At 38.3% G+C, this 21,968-nt stretch overlaps 2 protein-coding genes across 4 annotated transcripts in view; one reads left to right on the top strand and one right to left on the bottom strand.

Moving 5' to 3' along the window:
• The window catches only part of LOC136037227 (zinc finger MYND domain-containing protein 19-like), a 60,176-nt gene extending 52,255 nt beyond the window's left edge, over positions 1-7,921 (bottom strand). For all 3 annotated transcript variants that reach the window (XR_010619893.1, XM_065719832.1, XM_065719831.1), the window contains exon 1: positions 7,804-7,921. Coding sequence is in view for 2 of the 3 variants with exons in the window: in XM_065719832.1 (XP_065575904.1) it covers positions 7,804-7,890 (87 nt within the window). In the remaining variant the exon portion in view is untranslated. The remainder of the gene's footprint in view (positions 1-7,803) is intronic.
• LOC136037229 (uncharacterized) overlaps positions 1-21,968 on the top strand; it is a 50,710-nt gene that overhangs the window by 3,128 nt on the left and 25,614 nt on the right. The window lies entirely within an intron of this gene.

Raw genomic sequence — 21,968 nt, forward strand, 5'->3', positions numbered from 1 at the left:
ACAAGGGGCGACATACATACCGTTCTGCAAAATTTTGGAAATGGATCGGAGTCGGGGGTACAGGCCATGGGCTCAGTTTTTTTGTACAAACATGCAGAATGGACGCCCATGCTTTTCTGCTAGCAAATAACACTAAGATTGGGATGAGGGGGTTCAGAAAACTACTGGTCCACTTTGATTCTCTAATCTTACAGATTCCAAACCCTTGATTGTTTCAGAAACAAGGTGAAACATATCCACTTTTCTGATACCCGTCAATTCATTCAGCTTGCAATGTTCGCACTGAGTCCCGACATAAGTCTTCTTTCGCACCAAGTGGACATAGTTTGTTTTTCCACCGAATCAAAACCTGCTAGCTTTCGCATCAAATAGCTCAGTTTCTGGAAAAATATGGGAGAGGGGGAGGTAACACAGGAGTGTCGGATGATTTCCCCCCAACCATACATAGCACTCCCGGCTGAAGGCAGAGAATCAGGAAATCGGTACCTGCGTCGCGCGAACCATTGCACAACGTTTTTCTTCAGTCTAAAGTTTGATCTTCTCATTGTCGCAATGAATCAGGACTTGAATTCTTGCCGAATCAGGTTTGGCAGGCTTTGTACTGAATCAGAACTTGGCCCGTCTTTACACTTGGGACTGCGCTTGTCATTTTCAATCGCCCCTTACCGCCCTCATAAAGGCACATTTTTAGACATCTCGTTTATTATGAGTAAAATTGCTATGTGAAAACTTTGATCCGATGCCAGAGAAATACTGGAGTGCCAGGATAAACAAAAGCACGGATGGAAAGCTGGTTACCCCCAACTACTTTCGTCCTCAAATGGTATACTAGAACCGTCAATTTTCAATCGAAAGTGCCCCCTCAGAAGTTCCTTTGACTAGAATTTCTATAAAAAAAAAGCTTCCATATAGTCTCTGTCGAAATGGAAGACAGGCTCCAATGATATATCCAAATTAATTTATGCTCAAAAACAGTGATATTAATGCTATTCAGGTGACACTTCATCTCGAAATGTTTTGAGTCTAGTCTTTCTTTTTCGATGTAATGCTTTAAATGAGGTATTTTCTCCCAAGGCCACACTGCCTTTCTATGGCGAACAAATAAACGTTCAAACGAGGAAAGGCTGTAACTATGTGGTCGAAATATCCAGACTTTTGAATGTTTCACTCTCTAGCTAATCGACTTATCCCCATTTGAACGTTTTTTTTTTCTTCTCGCTTGCACAAAACATAGCCTATGCGTAGGACAAAAAAGAAGAAAAAGGCAGAAGTATCAATTATGAAACTCGGAAGTTAGTAAACCGGTCCTATATTTAAGAGTCCAAGACATCTGTCGCGTGATTGCAAAAAGTTACTACAGCTCGGTGAATTCAATATCTAGCATCTGTTAAAATTTAATTTTCAAGTAGTTGATGCATTTCATACATTTATCATTTCATAAAACTAATTTTAATAATATAAGTATGTCACATTTTCTGAAGTGGAAGTACCGTTTTGATTTCCATTCAAGAACTACTTAAATAAATACTGAGAAAAAACAGTTAGTTTTATCTAATGAGGGCATTCTCTAACTATTATTTGAAAAGCAACATCCAGGAAATCAAGATTATACCTTGGGGAGAGGGGAGAGAGGATCGTCAAAAATACAAAATTCATAAAATCCTGGGGATGGGGGTAGGTCCCACTAGCATTCTTGTCTAATGGTGTTATTAGACATTAGCCCCATAAAAATACAATAGGCATGCATGTCTGCTTTATTGGCCTTTCCTGGTAGTTGCCCTCAGAAAGCAACAGCGGCATCAATTGTGGGGGGGGGGGTGCGTTCTAGATATCCGCCCACCTGAGATTTCAAAAAATATTTTTAGGGAGATAATTTAATACCGTTTGTCACCCTAAATTTTCGTAAATTGACGCCAAATCAGCCCATAGCACATCAATCTTGAACCAAGATTGATATGCACTTCGAGCGTATTGCACTTGGTTTTCGAGCGTAAAGAACGGGGGTTGAGGAGGGGCAGCCTCAATTATCGTCGCTCTTTACTTTAATTCGAAAAATAATTTTTTCTTCTATTTAAAACTACCCAAAGAGTTTGTCAAACGACAGGCTTAGAAAACCACAGTGTAAACTCTTTTGTGAGGTATTCTTTCCTCAATCAGGACTTGGTTCCTCCTTCACCTAGAGGCACACAGTTTATGAAACCTGTCCGCTGTATGATGAGAAATACTCGCTTGGCCTTTGTATAACGTCATCTCGATGGTCTTTGTTCTCGAGATGGCCTCTCTCGATGGCCTTTGTATAACGTCACAAGATTGTATTCGGACCTAAAGATTGACGATCGGCTAGTGATTAGACATAACCGGTACTATAATAGCAAAATTATAATCAGGTTTTTGCAACAACAAAAAATTACAGCATTAAGCTGTAATTAGCTTAAAAAGTAAAAAGTGAAAAGTAAAATAAGTAAAAAGTAGTAAAACTGTACTCAAAATGGCATAATGACTTCAATTCAAACGGAACTGCAATTAATTTTATAGTTGTTGAGAATTAAGGGTGCAACAATTGACTTATTATCTTTATGTAGTTTAGATACTACTGTCGTCCATGATTTTAATTATGAAAATTTTAGTACAACGAACTCTTGACAAATAATTGTTTTATTTTAAGAAAAAAGGTATTGTTTCCTACGCCAAAATAACTTGATTAGAGCATGTAACTTATATGACTTTATTTCATTGAAAGAAAAACAACACCATACAAACTAGTAATCTCTTAAATTCATCATATAAGTGCCGATGAAGGGGGGGGGGTCTCATTTGTTAACCCAATTATACCATTACTATCTTTGTTTACTTTGGCGTTTAAAGGCAAAAGAACAATCAAAATAATTGAGGAAACTTTCGTCTCGTAGAAAGCATCCTAACATACCGTCTTGGAAATATTAGTCTTCAGAGTTCTGAAAAGCTCCAAGACGACCCAGCGAAACATCATATCATATGGTATGAGCTCTAACAAAATTCTAACAACCAATAGATTGATTTAAAAGGAAAATCAGAGGCTTAATGCCGGTCGGGATTTAAAATAAGAGCTCTGAGTCACGAGGTCCTTCTAAATATCATAATCCGTTAAGATCCGATCACCCACTCGTAAGTTATAAATACCTCATTTTTTCTAATTTTTTCTCTCCCTTCAGCCTCCCAGATGGTCGAGTAGGGAAAAACGACTTTATCAAGTCAATTTGTGCAGCTCCCTTATACACCTACCAATTTTCATCGTCCTAGCACGTCCACAGATTTCCAGTTTCCCCCTGCAACTCCCCCCAATGTCAACAGATCTGGTCAGGATTTGAAATAAGAGCTCTGAGACATTATTTCCTTCTAAATATCAAATTTTATTAAGATCCGGTCACCCGTTCTAAAGTTAAAAATACCTCAATTAATCCGTTCCAATTATATCAATCACATATCTATAACCTGTGCTTATTCTTCCCATCAAGTTTCATCCCGATCTCTCCACTCTAAGAGTTTTCCAAGATTTCTGTTTCCCCCTCCTATCCCCCCCCCCCTGTCCACGGATCCAATTCGAATTGAAAATAGAGCATTTGAGGCATAAGATCCTTCTATATATCAAGTTTCATCTAGATCAGATCACCCAGTCGTAAGATAAAGATACATGAATTTTCACGTTTTCCAAGAATTCGGGTTTCTCCCTCCAACTCCCCCCAAGGTCACCGGATCTAGTTGGGATTTAAAATGAGTGTTCTAAAGCACAAGATCCATCTAAATATCAAATTTCATTAAGATCTAATCACCCGTTCGAAAGTTACAAATGCCTCATTTTTTCTAATTTTTCCGAATTACTCCCCCCCCCCAACTCCACCAAAGAGAGTGGATCCGGTCTGGTTATGTCAATCACGTATCTTGGACTTGTGCTTATTCTTCCCACCAAGTTCCATCCTGAACTCTCCGTTTTAAGCGTTTTCCAACATTTCCGCCCCCCCCCCCAATGACGCTGAATCTGGTCAGCATTCAAAATAAGAGATCTGAGTTAAGAGACTCCTTTGTAAGTTAAAAATACCTCATTTTTCTAATTTTTCAGAATTAACCCTCCCCAACTCCCCCAAATAGAGCGGATCCGTTCCAGTTACGTCAATCACGTATCTAGGACTTCGTTTTCCAAGATTTTAGGTTCCTCCCCTCCCCCCCCCCAATGTAACCAGATCTGGTCGGGGTTTGAAATAAAAGCTCTGGGACACAATATCCTTCTAAATATCAAATTTCGTTAAGATCCGATCACCGGTTCGTAAGTTAAAAATACCTCATTTTTTTCTAGTTTTTCCGATTTAACCGTCCCTCCACTCCCCCTCGGATGGTCGAATCGGGGAAACAACAATTTCTAGTTTAATCTGGTCTGGTTCCTGATACGCCCGCCAAATTTTGTCGTCCTAGCTTACCTGAAAGTGCCTAAACTAGCAAAACCAGGACAGACAGACACACCGACCGACAGAATTTGCGATCGCTATGTCACTTGATAGATACCAAGTGCCATAAAAACAAACGTAACCAAAACCAGCGAATTGCGTGAAAAATATTAAGACGTTTTGAAATATCTGAAAATCCTGAGATTTTTGCAGAGCCGAGTAAGACTATACTATCAATCCTAACTCTGCTTTACATGATGTACGAATGCACGACCCCATGTTTGGGGCATCTGTAATTTCCTTTTCCTTGGGCCGGGCCAGCACTATATCTGTGGCGGGAACATACCCCTTCTATATGAGTTCATACAATATGTAACAGAAAGGAAATAATAAGAGGCAAGAACCTCCAGTGTATGATAAGTCTGCCTAAAAAAAGTTATGCTAAAAATTTTGGTGCGTTATTCGTAGGCTGGCTGGCAAAGCGTTCTTAGCTTTCCGTCAGATATTGACGATTAGCGGAAAGCTGCGAGACCAATATTCACGAGAAGACGAGAATTGACTAGACTTGGAAAGGGAATCATGAATGCTATTGAAAAGGGTTCCTGGTTAGTGATTTATTGCGCCGAATTCAAACTACTACACTCATGGCTTTATTGGTCAATATTGTTTATAGGATAGAAATTAAAAAAAAAAGATGAAACATACCATCCGATCCCCAACTCAATGTTGTTTCCAAATTTAATAGGCAAATCACAGCCGTTGCCATTGCGTCCCAGCCCTTTCGCTAATGAGACCAAAATATAGTCCTTGGCTATATAGAAAAGTCTGTAAATATTGAGCGGTTCAAATACAAAACCTACGAATTAAATGAACACACCAATCTATGGCTTTTTTATGTTTTTTTACGAATATAGTAATGGCTTTACTTGCAAATTCAATTTCAAGCCCTTTACGGACCCTCAAAGATGATACCTTTTTCGGTACTTATGTATTATAGGTCATAGCGATCCCACTCAATAAGTTTCATCCGATCTCTCTGCGTAGAACCTGCTTGTCTGCATTCGGAGACAATTATCTTAGGCAGAGTGAGATGAACTACTATATAGGTACATTTTAATTGAATATTTTGTATATAGAGTTGGTATTTTGGTTAGGTTACATAACGCGTTCTGTGCTACCTGCTTTCCATAATTTTTGTTGTAGTTTCCATAATTTTATTACTAAAATATTTTTAATACATTTTAGCCATATTTAAGTATATTTCAATAGGAATAACCTGACTTCGCTTCTTGAGTGGGGTCGCTATGATACATAAGTGTCCCTTTTTCTCTCTTTTTAGATACGGCTTACATCAAACAGTTCGTTGTTACGAACTGTATAAAACAGTTCTTGGTAACGAACTGTAGTAAGGAGCGACCCAGCTCAATAGTAACCGAAACTCTGAAAAACGGAATTTTGATACCAATAGTTACATCAAAAGAATTACATTTTAATGCTGATTTTAAATATATAAGTCTTGCACATCAAAAGCAACGAGGCTGAGAAAATTTGCCTTATTTTAGAAAATAGGGAGAAAAACCCCTTAAAAGTGATAGAATCTTAACGAAAATCACACCATCAGATTCAGCATATCAGAGAACCCTGTAGCAGAAGTTTGAAGCTCCTATCTACAAAAATGTGGAATTTTGTATTTTTTGCCACAAGACATATCACGGATGCGTGTTTATTTCTTTGTTGTTTTTTTTTTTTCATGGGTGATCGTATCGACCCAGTGGTCCTAGAATGTCGCGAGAGGGCTCACTCTGACGGGAATTAAAAGTTCTAGTGCCCTTTTTAAGTGACCAAAAAATTGGAGGACACTTAGGCCCCCTCCCACGCTCATTTTTTCCCAAAGTCACCGGACCAAAATTCTGAGATAGCCATTTTATTCAGCATAGTCGAAAAACCTAATAAATATGTATTTGGGGACGACTTATTCCCCCACAGTCCCCATGGGAGGGGCTGCAAGTCACAAACTTTGACCAGTGTTTACATATAGTAATGGTTATTGAGAAGTGTACAGACGTTTGCAGGGGGATTTTTTTTAGGGGAGGGGTTAATATGGGGCGAACTTTCCATAGAGGAATTTGTCATGGGGGAAGAGAATTTTCATTAAGGAAGGATTTTCTAGCATTTAAAAAAAATGAAAAAATAAATATGAAAAAGTTTTTTCAACTGAAAGTAAGGAGCAGCATTAAAACTTAAAACGAACAGAAATTATTACGCATGCAAGGGGTTCACCTCCTCCCAATACCTCGCTCTGTACGCTAAAGTATTTTTAGTAATTTCAACTATTTATTCTACGGCCTTTGTGATTCAGGAGTCATTCTTAAGGAATTGGGACAAAATGTAAGCTTTTGTGTAAAGAGCGAGGTATTGACGAGCGGACGAAGCTACTCACATACGTAGTAAAAACATATAGGAGTTTGTTACGTAATTTAATTCGTATGAATATGCAAATTTAGTTTTAATTATTCATGTGCGGAGAGCCAAAATCAAAACATGCATTAATTCAAAAATGTTCAGAAACTAAAGTACTATTGCACAGTAATGTGTCCCAGTGCCGTTGCACTGGTGATTTCTCTTCTCATCAAAATTCGATGTGCACAAACACATAAAAAAAAATACAGCAATGATTTACGTATTTAATATATGCTATGCTTTACCCCCACCCCCCTGATGTGCAAATATATAGCCAAATTTGTTTCTAAACTATTCCAGATTTGTAATGACCCCATATATAGGTCATTTTTAAGAGGTCAAGAGGCCAAAAAGTACTTAAATCTGAATTTGCGGTAGAAGCAATTATTATATTATTAAAGAGCATAAAAAAAGGCATCGAGTGGTAGCCTATATTCACTTTATATGAAAGCCAGTAATACTGTTTGCACCAATTTTACCGGTTTTTTTTAGTTTTAGCACTCTTTGTTGAATAAATATAGAATAGACCTTACCCCACTGACCGCGGGGCTCATGGACTAATACACTTCGCTCTATAGGTAATGTTACCTGTATGCAAGCCCACTTTATGCATTTTAAGTCTTGTTGGAGGGTCAACCAGAAATGGAAGCGCTTCTCTAATAATGACAAGGAAACAGTATGTGGTTGTCAGAATCTTACTATATGCAGTAATACGCACGTTAGAGCACTTGAAACGAAAGTAAACATTTACCAATATTTCGCTGTTCATATTATTGATTTGCGAATAAAGTGAACATAGCCTACCACTCGATGCCTTTTATTATGTCCTTTCCTTAGATGTGTCTCTTTACATGACAAAGAAACTTTACCCTTTATTAATCCGGGCAGAAAGTCCCTAAACTAGAATTTTACCGTAGACCCTTACCTTCCCAGCGGCTCTACCGAGTCTTACAATCCCGAGTTTCACTGAGTTACTATTTCTCTCTTTCTTAGATTCCTCTACAATTTTCATGTTTGTCCTAACAAAGGCAAATCAATACTGTAGAAATATTTTGATAATTCATTAGATCCAGTAAACGCTCTCACAGACATTTGCATCAGCACGCTGCGCAGCTGTACGCAACAGACAGGTGTTGCAAACTTTTTTTTTAATCTCTTGTCTCCTGGTTGAAGGGTAAAATAATCACGTGTTAATAATAATTATATGATGAGTAATCAAATAAATGGAGACTATATATTAGAAAACCTGGAGGTGCTTAAAAAGGATTTTCTTTAATAAGCCTAAAATGATATTTTTCAAGTGTTGAGGACCATAGGCAGTCCAGTGGCATATGCCTAAGTGAATAAACTTGAGTCTAGAGTAAGGGGCGCGAACTTTTCACCACCTGGACTACACCACAGAACGCTAATGTACATCCACCATGCTTGGCGCGCTCCATCGAGTGTGTGATTTCTGAAAAGTGGGCGTCTCCTCAGAGGCGCCATTTGGGGGGGTCAGGGGTGGGCAAATGCCCATCCCAGATTTTCCAAGGGGGACCCAAGCTTCCACCACAAAGGGCCCTTTGCCGGCCATAATAATTCATTATGTCCAACATAATACATTATGTCCAATTGATTTGAAATTACTGCACGCCTATTATCCAAAGAGCGTAATTACTTGACGACTCTTGGGGTAATTACATTATTTGCTTTGTAAACTTTGAAAATATGTAAGATACATAATAAAATCCTCGAGTTCTGTCAAATGCCCAATTCCTAGATGATTACACGACATGAAGTGAGTTGGGGGGGGGGCTAAGATGGAGTTCATGCCCACCCCAAGATTTGCTCCAAATGGTGCCTCTGCGTCTCCTTAGCCTACGGTACGTTATTTTTTTTCTTGGTTACTTTGTATAGAAAGGGTGGTCACATAAAATTGAGCGGGTGTTCTTTCAGTTGGAAATTGTAAGTTTTAGTTTCCTTTTAAGAGTTAAAAGTTACCGAACGCCAACGACCTCCTCATCTGCGCTGGTTCAACCTGCCCCCATAGTCGACCCCAAAGACAGTTTGTCGACCCCAAAATTTTGAGATTGTCATCTTGTTTAGAATAGTCGAAAGGTCCAATAAATAAACCGTTGGGGTCGACATGACCATCACTGATCCTGGGGTAAGGGATGTATACAGGGCCGGAAAGGGGGCGATTGGAACGATTGGTACTAATCGGGCCCCGAGTTTGAAAGGGCCTCGTGCCGCCATCTAAATGAAAAATTGATTTCGAAATTGTGGAATGTTCTTAACAATTCCAGTAAGCGTGACTTCTGTAGAGACATCATTTTCAAGGCTAAAACCAACAACAAAAAACTATGCGATATCAACAGTAAATCAGGTTAAACTCAATAGTTTAGCAATCATGTTGACTGAAAGTGAAGAAACAAAGAAAATAGATTTTAAAACCGCTTTAGAAGCATTTGCAGAACACAAACTTAGAAATATGTAAATTCATTTGCCCATATTCGGTAATGTAAATTTCGATAGGCATTTTGAGCAGCTTCACAATATCTAGGGGACACAAACGTAAATTGACGTTAGCACAAAATGAATACAAAAAAAAGTAAAAGAGGACAAAACCGTAAGCTGAAAATGAACAAGCTGAACCATCCAATGAGACAAAATCAAGAGAACGAGCTGAGAAATGTAAATTTATGACGGATGATAATGAACAACCTAGACCATCGAAAGTGACAAGTCCATTCTAAGAAACTAAGGCAAAAGGAACTGAAAAATGTCTGAAGCAATGATAAACGAAAATAAAGACCAAAAGATATTTAGTTAAAATGTTAGCGAAACCGAAAATTAGAACAAGTCAAAAACGAAATTGAAGAACATAGAAATATGCAGTTAAAATATAAGTGGTAGATACTAAAAAACAAAAGTGAAGAACAAAAATAAATATGAGGTTACAAGATATGCGACAATGAGGATCAAAACGTAAATGAAGAACAGATAAATGTGTGGTTAGAAGATATACGACTGCGAGAAGAAAGAAGTATGCAGTTAGAAGATAATTAGCAGCGAGAATTACAAGCAACAGCAGGAATCAGAACTTGTCAAAGATGAAAGTGAAAAATAAAGAATTGTAGAGTTAGCAGAGACGCTAAAGCAAGTATCAAGAGTGTCAAAAATGACAGTGAAGAACAAAGAACTGTGCTTTTAAAGAGCAGCGAGAATCAGAACGAGTCAAAAATGAAAGTACAGAAGAAAAAAAGGTACTTGTGTACATAATGGCACCCACTTGAGAACAAACCGGTTTTATCTGTCTGTATTAAGAAACAATTAGCTTACGCTCAGTGGAAAACAAGTAATGTGTGTCTGAATACAATGGACTTATATAATTTGGGCTATACATTTGCACATTAGGGGGTGGGTTAAAGTATTTGTAAAGCGTGAGGTTAGAAAACAATTCATACTTCATAATATGTATATAGCCCAAATTTTTTTCTAAAGTAATATATTTTCATTATGTTTTGATATAATTCATTAGGATTGACCAAACTTCACTTCTCGAATGTGTGACATTATGTACGCAAGTACCGAAAAAAAAATATTATTTTAGAAGAATAGTGCCATCACAATCTCCAACGCCAACAAATTGTGGCAGAAAACCCAGTAAAAACCTACAAAGATGCGGTAAACTACTCAAGTGTAATTGACAAGTCATTGGGACCCTTCAACGCTGTGTGTAATCACTGTGGAGTCCACCATTATCCAACAGGATATATAGCCAACGAAGATGATTTACTTAGGGGCTGCTGCCTGCGTGGTCGAATTGCATTCCTGCATCAACAATTTCCAAAGGAGTGTGTTTGGTATGCTATAGGACATCATGTGCTCTCTAAAGAGTTCCACAAACAAATCCGAACCTGGAACTTATGTTTTGCTTTAGCTTCATTCAGGGTAAGCGATGATCGAACCAAAAATGGTCGTAATATTTTCAGGTTCAGAATAGCTGGACAAATTTATCACAAAATCAATTTAGCAGCACACCCATCACAGACCTCTGAAGGGGATTTTGAACAATATTCGTAAACATATTTAAAGAACATATATATACAAAGAACATATAAAAGAACATATATATATATATATATATATATATATATATATATATATATATATATATATATATATATATATATATATATATTGACACAAGCTAAATTTTGACATATAGTGAAAAAAGAGAAATCACCAATGCATAAGCACAAACACAAAAACAAACAAACAACACACAACCGAACATAAAAAGAAAAAGAAAAAAGAAAGACAGAAAGAGAAAGGAAGTCTGTTTTCCTACTTAAGTGATTAATATAAATAAGTACTTGAACGAGGCCTTAACCCTACTCACCCATCCAATTACATATGTCTCAAATCAAATAAATATTTCAAAAGCGACCACCCAAAACAAGGGCTCATCAGGAGAATACACACTTGCCTATAGGGTTTCGACGCTTTAAATTCCCTACCCAAGCAAAGTGGTGTGCCTTCCATAAGCTCCCTATGGTATCGCCGTGCTAGTTATCGCCCCGAAGCATTTGCTTAATAATAAACACCGGCAAAACAACCAAAATAGCTCCTGAACTACATTGTCCTACCTATGTTTGAAGGAAACAGGTATGGCTGAAAAGTTAATACTTAGCCCAGCTCTGAACTTTTTCAGTATATTGCTGACAGATGGGACAGAATTAGATCTGATCGTAAAAACTGTTGTGCTGTTCCGAACAAGACACGATTGTCTAAGCCAAAAAGACCCTGTACAGTGAGCTGATTATCCAATTTTTCTCTTTTTGAGGGGTTTGCTTTTCTTTTATTACTACCCCCTCTTGCTGTGTTTGGTCTGTTGTTCTTTGTGTCGATGTTCTTTTGTTTGTGTAGAAGATCGTTTTGTGTGAGTGTGTGTGTGTGTGTTTCTTTTTTTTTCGCTTTAACTCTCCGTCCTTTCTATGGTGTTCTGTATGGATTTTCAAGTAAATAAATATACTGGGATTTTCCCTAGTACTTATATATACAATTTTCCAGGGGGACCATCCCCCTGGAAATATATATGGGAATTTTCTAGGGAGAAATGATCAGGGGGTTCTCTTCAAGAATCCCCCGATTCTCTTCACGCCCCCTTTTCTATTTTGAAACCTATATATAAAAAATCGAAATTTGAATAATCTAAAGCCCTTGAAATCCAGAATGCACATACTGTGTCTTGATGTAGTTTAATATCCCTTCAATATTTTCTGTAAGCTTCAACTTAAGACTCTTAGCCATTGATGAGATATTGCAGATATGCCATTTCGACAATCTGGTTGTACATTGTGTCTGGATTTAGTTCAAGATTCCCTGAAAGTTTCAATTTAATACAATCAGATATTGCAGGTAGGCCTCTTTTGTATTTTGATGCATATAGTTTCTTTTGATCTAGTTCAACATCACCCCTTTTCTATTTTGAAAGCCATATTTACAAATTCGCAATTTGTATAATTTAAAGTCCTTGTCCCAATATGCTATGGGGGATTAAGTTATTCCCAGAGACAAACTTATTGAAACTTCTGACTAATTTGAGCAAAACAGATATTTCATAATTTTGATCAGATGAATTTGGGAATTAATACTGGTGACTAAAAAGGTGTGGGATAGGACTGGATAATTTCCAATTACTTTTCAATTTCTAGTAGAATGAGTCCACATCGAAATTTTTAAGATCAAGCCTTTCGTAGGAACTGGCCTCGTTAAAAGAAAAAAAATATTCATGGAAGCCATATCACTATTTAGGCAGCGCTAGTGCTCTGCCTTTGATAAAGAAACCTCGAAGAAAATAAGAATATTTCCTAAAGCCAGTGATCAGAAGTTAAGCAGAGTCGCGTTCTATAGCCTATGGAGCACGGCAAATGCAATGGGAGAGCACGGAATCAACTGAGGATGTAAAACTCTTCTAGACTTAGATTATGCTTATGTTTTAAACCGGTCTGGGTGTCTCCCCCCTAGCCAGAAAATACCTGTCCGACATTGTATATTTCTTCAGAAGCCTTGTTCGTTTAGCACTCGAGCTGAAATGTGAGATAGTTTCTCGTACGACATCTCGCGCATTCCGTAGAATTGGGACACAAACTATCTTCGAGCACGAAAGATTAGTGGCATGGCTTACACAATGAAAATAATCTGCAAGTTGGTAACTCCGCTTTATTTTGCCAGCAGCCCCATTTACCAAGCTTGACATGCTAGCGGCTTTGTCATAACCTTGGCCGACGCACTTTGTCATGTCTTAGCCAGATTTGGTGAATACACTTAAAAGTAGCCTGCCGCGGCTTTTGCCGTCTAGCCTTTCTTCAAAATTTTGGCTGGTGTTGGTCTCTTCAGTTTCAGAGAGCCCCAATAAGATTTGAAAAGCGTCAAATATGGCAACAGGATCTTCTCGGATTACATAACCCTTTTATGATTTTTAAACATAACGACACGCTACTACCATGAGTTCCCTTGTCTGTCTATCGGTGGATTCATCAGCAATGAGACACCAAACTCTTGCTGTGTTCACTTTTCTGACTGCTTCAGACTTTATAAGTTCTTCAATTGTCCCGATTAGTTCAGTTTTGATCTGCTTACTAGTGTATTTTGCGTTTCCAGGTGCAGTATCTACAAGCCTAAGAAGCAGCGAATCGCCCCCCTGACACAATCCGAAGTAGGTGACAGAAATTACTATCATTTTCTGCTGCGACTACATTAGGGCCCTGATTATAGAGTTTACCGTCGTCCCGGTGACCACGGAGAGGTATATTCTGACTATCGCAAAGTTTATTTGTTTCGACTATGCTTGTAAACAGTTCACAGTTTTGGTGTATTTGTTTTATTTTTTCAGAGTCCAAGGCATTCCTGATATCTTGATGGTCTTGCTTGAACGGAGCTAAAAGTGCTGCAGCTCTACACTGGTGATTCATATGATACTGTGAATTGGAATGTTTTGTAAGTGTACCTTCTTTTCCAGTCAGATTTGAGTAGTCTCTCAGGAGTACTAAGACGGGCCGGCCCATTTTTGCCCACCACTCCCCAGACAGAGCCAACCACCTTCCGCCACTATTGGAGATTCTCATTATGACACAAACACTACACCAAAGTCCCTCATGTTCTTGGTGACGGCTCACCGCAAGCCAGTGAAATCGGGCAAGGAGCTCAATGTTAAGTCGACGAGTAACTTCACCCCCTTTAGTTTTGTATTGAAGTCGGAATTTTGGCTTGGTTCTTTGGCTTCCATCTTTCGTTAAGAAAAAACGCAATATCTCCAGATGTTATTTGGTTTGTTTCTTTTAGTATCACTGCGAAACCAAAGTCAGAGAAAGGTGTGATGCCAGTGTCAAGCGAAGAGGATGTACTGCTGCTTGGGTGTGTCATCTCCATCTGACGCATCTCAGCTCTTGTGTCATCTCTCGATCGTTCTGTTAGTTGATCAGAATGTTTCACTTCAATGTCTGTGTCGGAATCGTGGGAAAATGTCGGTAGTGACAGCTTTTTGTCCTTGGTGGAGTAGCTAGACAGTGTCTCTGTGCAGTCTGTAGTCGAATCTGTGTGAGAACTAGAGGCAACGGGTAACGGAAAACTTGAAGTTATAGTCAGAGTATTTGTATTTGAGTGAACATCCGGAACTGAGGGAAACGACAGACTTGAGGCATCTGAAAAAAAATTGTATTGTTTTTTTTTCTTGTTAAAGAAAGCCCTTTAAAAAAATACAAGTGAAGGTAGGTGACCTAGCTGCTACCGTGTTTGTCATAAAAATTTAAAGTAAGGTGTTCCCAGACGGGAGCGCTGGACGCTACTGGGTTAAGTTCGAAATTATTCAAGCAGGTGTTTAAACAGCATTTTGACCGTGTTTCGGCAAAACGCCCTAAATTGAGATAAGGCAGAACATCCAAAACCATTTATTTCTGAAGTGAACAATACCATCACAAGAAAACGCTGTATCTCTACTTAGGGTGTATTTTGAGAATATTTTTCTTATTTGTCACCGCATAACGGGGAATTTTACAAAGAAAAAATGACCCAACTGGTTCTAATGAGGGGAATACTCAGAATTGATCATTTAGGACTTGATTGAGCGCTGGAGGTCAATATACTGATCATTCAGAATTAATGAAACCTTATAAATTCGTTTAGAAAAAAGCTAACTCAGAAAATTAATTTTACCTAGACACTGTCAATTTACTGTCGACGAGTGCTGAGAAAAATATCATTTATTTTTGGTCACCTGCCTTCACTTGTATTTTTTAAAGGGCTTTCTTTAAAAAGAAAAAAACAATACAATTTTTTTCAGATGCCTCAAGTCTGTCGTTTCCCTCAGTTCAGGATGCTCACTCAAATACAAAGACTCTGTCTATAACTTCAAGTTTTCCGTTACCCGTTGCCTCTAGTTCTCACACAGATTCGACTACAGACTGTACAGAGACACTGTCTACCTACTCCACCAAGGACAACAAGCTGTCACTACCGACATTTTCCCACGATTCTGACACAGACATTGAAGTGAAACATTCTGATCAACTAACAGAAGGATCGAGAGATGACACAAGAGCTGATATGCGTCAGATGGAGATGACACACCCAAGCAGCAGTACATCCTCTTCGCTTGACACTGGCATCACACCTTTCTCTGACTTCGGTTTCGCAGTGATACTAAAAGAAACAAACCAAATAACATCCGGAGATACTGCGTTTTTTCTTAACGAAATATGGAAGCCAAAGAACCAAGCCAAAATTCCGACTTCAATACAAAACTAAAGGGGGGTGAATTTACTCGTCGACTTAACATTGAGCTCCTTGCCCGATTTCACTGGCTTGCGATGAGCCGTCACCAAGAACATGAGGGACTTTGGTGTAGTGTTTGTGTCATAATGAGAATCTCCAATAGTGGCGGAGGGTGGTCAGCTCTGTCTGGGGGTGGGAGTGGTGGGCAAAAATGGGCCGGCCCGTCTTAGTACTCCTGAGAGACTACTCAAATCTGACTGGAAAAGAAGGTACACTTACAAAACATTCCAATTCACAGTATCATATGAATCACCAGTGTAGAGCTGCAGCACTTTTAGCTTCGTTCAAGCAAGACCATCAAGATATCAGGAATGCCTTGGACTCTGAAAAAATAAAACAAATACATCAAAACCGTGAACTGTTTACAAGCATAGTCGAAACAATTAAACTTTGCGAGAGCCAGAATATACCTCTCCGTGGTCACCGGGACGACGGTAAACTCTATAATCAGGGCCCTAATGTAGTCGCGGCAGAAAATGATAGTAATTTCTGTTACCTACTTCGGATTGTGTTCAGGGGGGCGATTCGCTGCTTCTTAGGCTTGTAGATACTGCACCTGGAAACGCAAAATACACTAGTAAGCAGATCAAAACTGAACTAATCGGGACAATTGAAGAACTTATAAAGTCTGAAGCAGTCAGAAAAGTGAACACAGCCAGAGTTTGGTGTCTCATTGCTGATGAATCCACCGATAGACAGACAAGGGAACTCACGGTAGTCGCGTGTCGTTATGTTTAAAAATCATAAAAGGGTTATGTAATCCGAGAAGATCCTGTTGCCATATTTGACGCTTTTCAAACCTTATTGGGGCTCTCTGAAACTGAAGAGACCAACACCAGCCAAAATTTTGAAGAAAGGCTAGACGGCAAAAGCCTCGGCATGCTACTTTTAAGTGTATTCACCAAATCTGGCTAAGACATGACAAAGTGCGTCGGCCAAGGTTATGACAAAGCCGCTAGCATGTCAAGCTTGGTAAATGGGGCTGCTGGCAAAATAAAGGGGAGTTACCAACTTGCAGATTATTTTCATTGTGTAAGCCATGCCACTAATCTTTCGTGCTCGAAGATAGTTTGTGTCCCAATTCTACGGAATGCGCGAGATGTCGTACGAGAAACTATCTCACATTTCAGCTCGAGTGCTAAACGAACAAGGCTTCTGAAGAAACATCCAATGTCGGACAACTGTAGAGCTGAGACCCTGATTGGTGTTTGTACCACAGGATTTGTAGAGAGGCATGAGGCAATTAGTCAGTTCTGGGATTATTTGTCGTCTATTATTTCCACACTGGATGAGATGGAAGGCTGGCTTGACCGAGAGGCCAGAAGTAAAGCACATCTACTACGTTCTTGCATTGAGAAACCAGACACGTTGATCAGACTGGTCTGCTTGAATTTGTTTTCATCTCTAATGAAACCAGCGGCAGAGTTACTTCAATTAAAGGACGGCGATTTTGTGAGAGCTTCAGAACTCATAAGCAGCGTCAAGGCAAGATTAGAGGAAATGCGAGCCCGTGCAGAAACCGAGTTCCAGTGCCTCTATACGGAAGTCGAGAACATTACAAAATCATCGATGTTGCCATGAAAGTCGTCCAACCACGCATAGCCTCGCACTCTGTGTACCGAACGGGAGTACCAAATCTGGATCCAGAAAGCCACTACAGAATGGCGGCATTCATCCCAGCCATGTATGCCATTTTCCTTGATTTCTCGGTAAGATACAGCTCCCATTTCGCTCATGTGGCAAAACTTTCATCACTAATTCCAACAATTGTCCATAGCAAGAATTGGGACGATCAGAAGAAAGGGTACGAGAAGTGCAAGGACCTTTAAGTAGCACATTTACTGATTTGAAAATGGAATTCCAGATCTGGAAGAGCCACTGGTCGAACCTAGCAACGGAGAAGCCGAAAACGGCTACTTCGGCTCTCAACAGCTGTCAGGAGCAGATTTTCCCGAACATCTTTGCATTGCTCAAAATCCTTGCGACGCTCCCAGTTTCAACATGAGAGGCAGAAAGAATTTTCTCCAAGGTCGACATAACGTGTTCTGCACTCAGAAGCACAACGTCAGAAGAGAGGTTAGAGGCGCTGTTGTTTATCCAAGTATACAGGAACGAGCTGCCGAAAACAGAAGATGTAATAAATTCGTTTTCGATCAGAAAAGCTTGGAGAATAAATCTGATACTCTAGTATGGCCTTTTTTTCTTTTTGTTTAATTTTTTCACCTTGAATTTGATATAAGAAAGGAGAATAACCCAGCTACAAATCTTCTCATCCCACTATACGGGCCAGATCTACAGACACAAGACTTGCAGACTAACCGAAAAATCTGTCAAGAAGAGAAGCGGGTCCGAAAAAAAATAAGGAATACAACTACTACTAGTAATGATATTTAAATTAGTAAGGTGATTTAGGTGATCTAGAAAAGTAGAGATGGGATGGTATGATATAAATTAGTAGAGGTGGGATGATATGATATTGATTAGTACAGATAGGATGATCTAGATTAGTAGAGGGTGATCTATTTCTTTGATTTGTATGTGTGGGAGAAGAGAGGGGGGTGAGATAGAGAATAAGAGTGACATATAGTAAAAAAAATATTAGAGAAAGAGCACACCCACATAAACACAGAACAAATACATAAATACACGCACAAATACAAACTCACACACATACACACACAAAAAATAAAAAATTAAATATATATATATATATATATATATATATATATATATATATATATATATATATATATATATATATATATATATATATATATATATATGTAAATACTAATACCTAAACTCTTTTCTGCTCTACTGCTACAAAAAAAAAAAAAATCCTTCTTTAGTAATTAAGACAGATAAGCACTTGAATGAGGCCTTAACCTTACTCACCCATCGAATTACCTAGAACAAATAGTTTTTCTAAATTCGTGTTTTGGAATATCACATAGCTTCATATTACCATAGAAAAAATAGCTAGGTGTTGGGAGTTGGTTTTATTGTTAGGAGTGCGGGGGTGGCGGGGCGGGGGTGGCGCTGGAGAACCTTCACGTTGACGCCCCTGTTACTACTAATCTAACTCCAGCATTTGATTAGAATTTATTTTCTTATAAATTCTATGTATTTTTAAATCTATGTATTTTTTATGGAAATTTATTAAGTTTTTTGGTTACATATTATACAATGTAAGGCTATTAAAGGCTAGTATTAAGGGCTAATAACCTTTACTCTCAAGCCCCCACCCTTATGAGATACTGATTTTTTTTGTAGTTTACATTTCAAACCAGGAGTAAAAAATACTTTCAGGGATGGCTAAATTGATCTTCCTTCTAGTTTACGTTTCAGATAAAGAAGGGGGAGATGTACAAGCTATTACATTAATATCATTTCATCAGAATTCACCTGTTAAAAACAAAACTTCAAATGGCTACTACACTGCCAGCTGTAAGATGAATGGAACATGAAATCAAATGAATTAATGAGCATTCTACAGGCGTATGATTGTAAGAGAAAGGTATATCTAGTAGAAAATGGAACTATTTTACATTACAATATTAATACTTTGTGATAATGTACAAGACATAATTTCAATATGAAATATCTATTGACGCTAATATATTATATTTTTCTCATTCATTATTAGACTTGTGTGGTTTTCGAAGAAATTAGGAACTTTAAATATATTTAGATATTAGACAATGCCAGAGTATGGGTAGGGTTTATAATAAACATTATAATATAAATACTTTCCTTTTTGAAAAAAAATCAGCTTTGACGGTGGTGGACACGACCCATTCCATGTTTTGGTTCTGGTTCTGATTAAAGAATCCTCGAAAAAAGGAGCCCTTAACACAAGTAAAAATCAAATATTCCTTTGCTTGTCGTGGAACGTCTTCAAAACATTTTCTAGCTGCCAAAGCAACAAGGCAGGACCCCCACATTTCGAGTGCTGCTCAGATAACCTGCAGCAACCAGGCGTGCGGTTGGTTTTCAGTCTCTTTATAGAAAATGTTAGAATCTTGTAGTGGATAAGATAAGATAAGATAATATTTATTTTCAAAAGGCTATCACAAGCTTTATAGAGTTGAATTCGCTTTATATAACAGTTAAAGCTAAGAAAAAAAATTCAAATCAGTACATTAAGTCAAACACTTAAGATTAAAAATAATTAAAAGGGCAAAATCATCAAAGATAAAGGGCAAATTAGTAAACTTGACAATTAAATTACATAAACATTACAATAAATCAAAAAAAATGGCAAAAGAGGAAAAGGGGATTCCGGCAAGGACATAATCACGAATTATTATTAAGGTGCTCCAGAATCAAGGAGCTGCCTTATAAATCTTTACCTCTTGTAAAAACAGTTGTATTTCCACTCTTAGAAATTCGAGGTTTCGCCGTTAATTAATTTTTTATATCCAACTCTAAAGAAAAAGAAAAATAATCTGGTCTACTCATTCAGAAATTCTCAAAGAAGCAATAGTAATCTATTCATCAAAGAATCTGCTCGTGTCTGTTGTTAATACGCATTTTACTTCTATAGGACAACATTATTGGCTTTCAAAAAGGTTTCTTTGTCATTTTACATAAGCACCGACCAGATTCACACAAACTAACTGGTCTGGAGAAAGTGTTGTCTATACCCCCCTATCATTACTCTCGAATCATATTGGTGCCCTTTGGCTTCGGTGGTGCTAAGGGTATTTCGTCTACAGTCAGCCTAAATATTTTTGCATAACAAACCAATATGGAACTTAGTTCACAGTTAAGTGGCAAGGTAAATCAAAAGGCAATATTTTGTTAGGTGAACAAAATGGTTTATCTGTTGCTACTATGTATATCCCCTGGACCCTCCTTTCCACTCCTGGGCGGAGCTATTCTTAGGGCTGGTGGTGCACAGGGAAAAAGTAATAACAGTGCCACCCTCTAGTCATGGTACCTGTGGTGTCTTGCCCTGGTTGTTCCCCTTCAAATAGCTCTGTCCCCAGGAAATTTTCCTCATATAAAATTCAGCCGCCACAGAGAAAGTATGACAAATAAAAATAATGAAGAAAAGAAGGAATTTTGTAATATTATACCAGTATTCCAAAATGCAGGCAGAATATGTGGTGTTTAACATGTTGTGCTTCTTGGGGTCATGTTATCATAGCTTGGTAAGATAAAGATTAACACCAGGGCCACCAAGCCCAATGGCAAATGTATCAGAGATTTTGAAGTTTATGAACAAATGTGGTATCTCGAAATTATGATTCGGTATCAAAGGGGTTTGAGGAGGGCTGGATATCAGAAAAAGAACCAGAAGGGAGGTTGATCGCCTTCCATAGCTTTTGGCCTTTAAAAAGGGCACTGGGACTTTCAATTTCCAATAAAATGTGCCCCCTCCTAAGTTTCTGATTGTAAGATCTGATTTTTCCCAGTCTAAAATCTCTGTAGAGAATTGATAGTTTGTATAATTAATTGCCCTTATCTCAGGGGCTCTGTCTGCTATGTCATCAATGCTTGAATAAACCCACTTAAGATAGAAGGGGCTATCTTAGAAACATAGAAGTGGGCATATTTAATGGAAATTCAACGTTGTAGTACCATTTTCAAAGGCCAAACGCTACTGGAGGGTAACCTGCCTCCCTCTTGGTTCTTTTTCTGCCATCCAGCCTTCCTCAGAACTCTATAATATTGAATGAAAATTTCGAGATATCTGTTTTGTTCATCAACTTCAAAATGTCTAATGAATTTGCCTTTGGGTTTTGTGGCTTCAGTGTTAACCTTAATTGTATTCTATTATAGTAGTTTGCCCCTCAGAAACACAGTGTATTGAACAACATATATTCTGCCCGTATTTTGGAATACTGGTAGAATATTTTAAAATTCCTTCTTTTGGCTAATGATGGGGGGGGGGGCGTTGCAACTAGGGGGTTGCTCACTCTGATCAAATAATTCACTTTTACAGGCTTTTTTGCTTATGCTTGAGTTGGGAGAGATACTGTAATTAATTTTTCCCTGGGTGCCAATTACCCTAGGAACACATCTGTCTTGGTGGGGGGAGATTTCCCAAGACCTAACACCACTAGTTGAACCATCCTGGTCACTTGGCAATGTAATTGACCTTGCCATGCAGTTAATTAAACAAGCTAACATTTGCAACAAAGTAGTGTATTACATCAAAAGATTCTATTAACAAACTGTGGATTCAATTCAGGTGTGTCTCTAGGATTAAGGTCAGGGTAACTTCGTCCCTAAAGAACATAAATAAAAAAACAAGTTTTTTTTACT

Source organism: Artemia franciscana, chromosome 16 (assembly GCF_032884065.1).
Source record: "Artemia franciscana chromosome 16, ASM3288406v1, whole genome shotgun sequence".
NCBI classification, from domain to species: Eukaryota; Metazoa; Arthropoda; class Branchiopoda; order Anostraca; family Artemiidae; genus Artemia; species Artemia franciscana.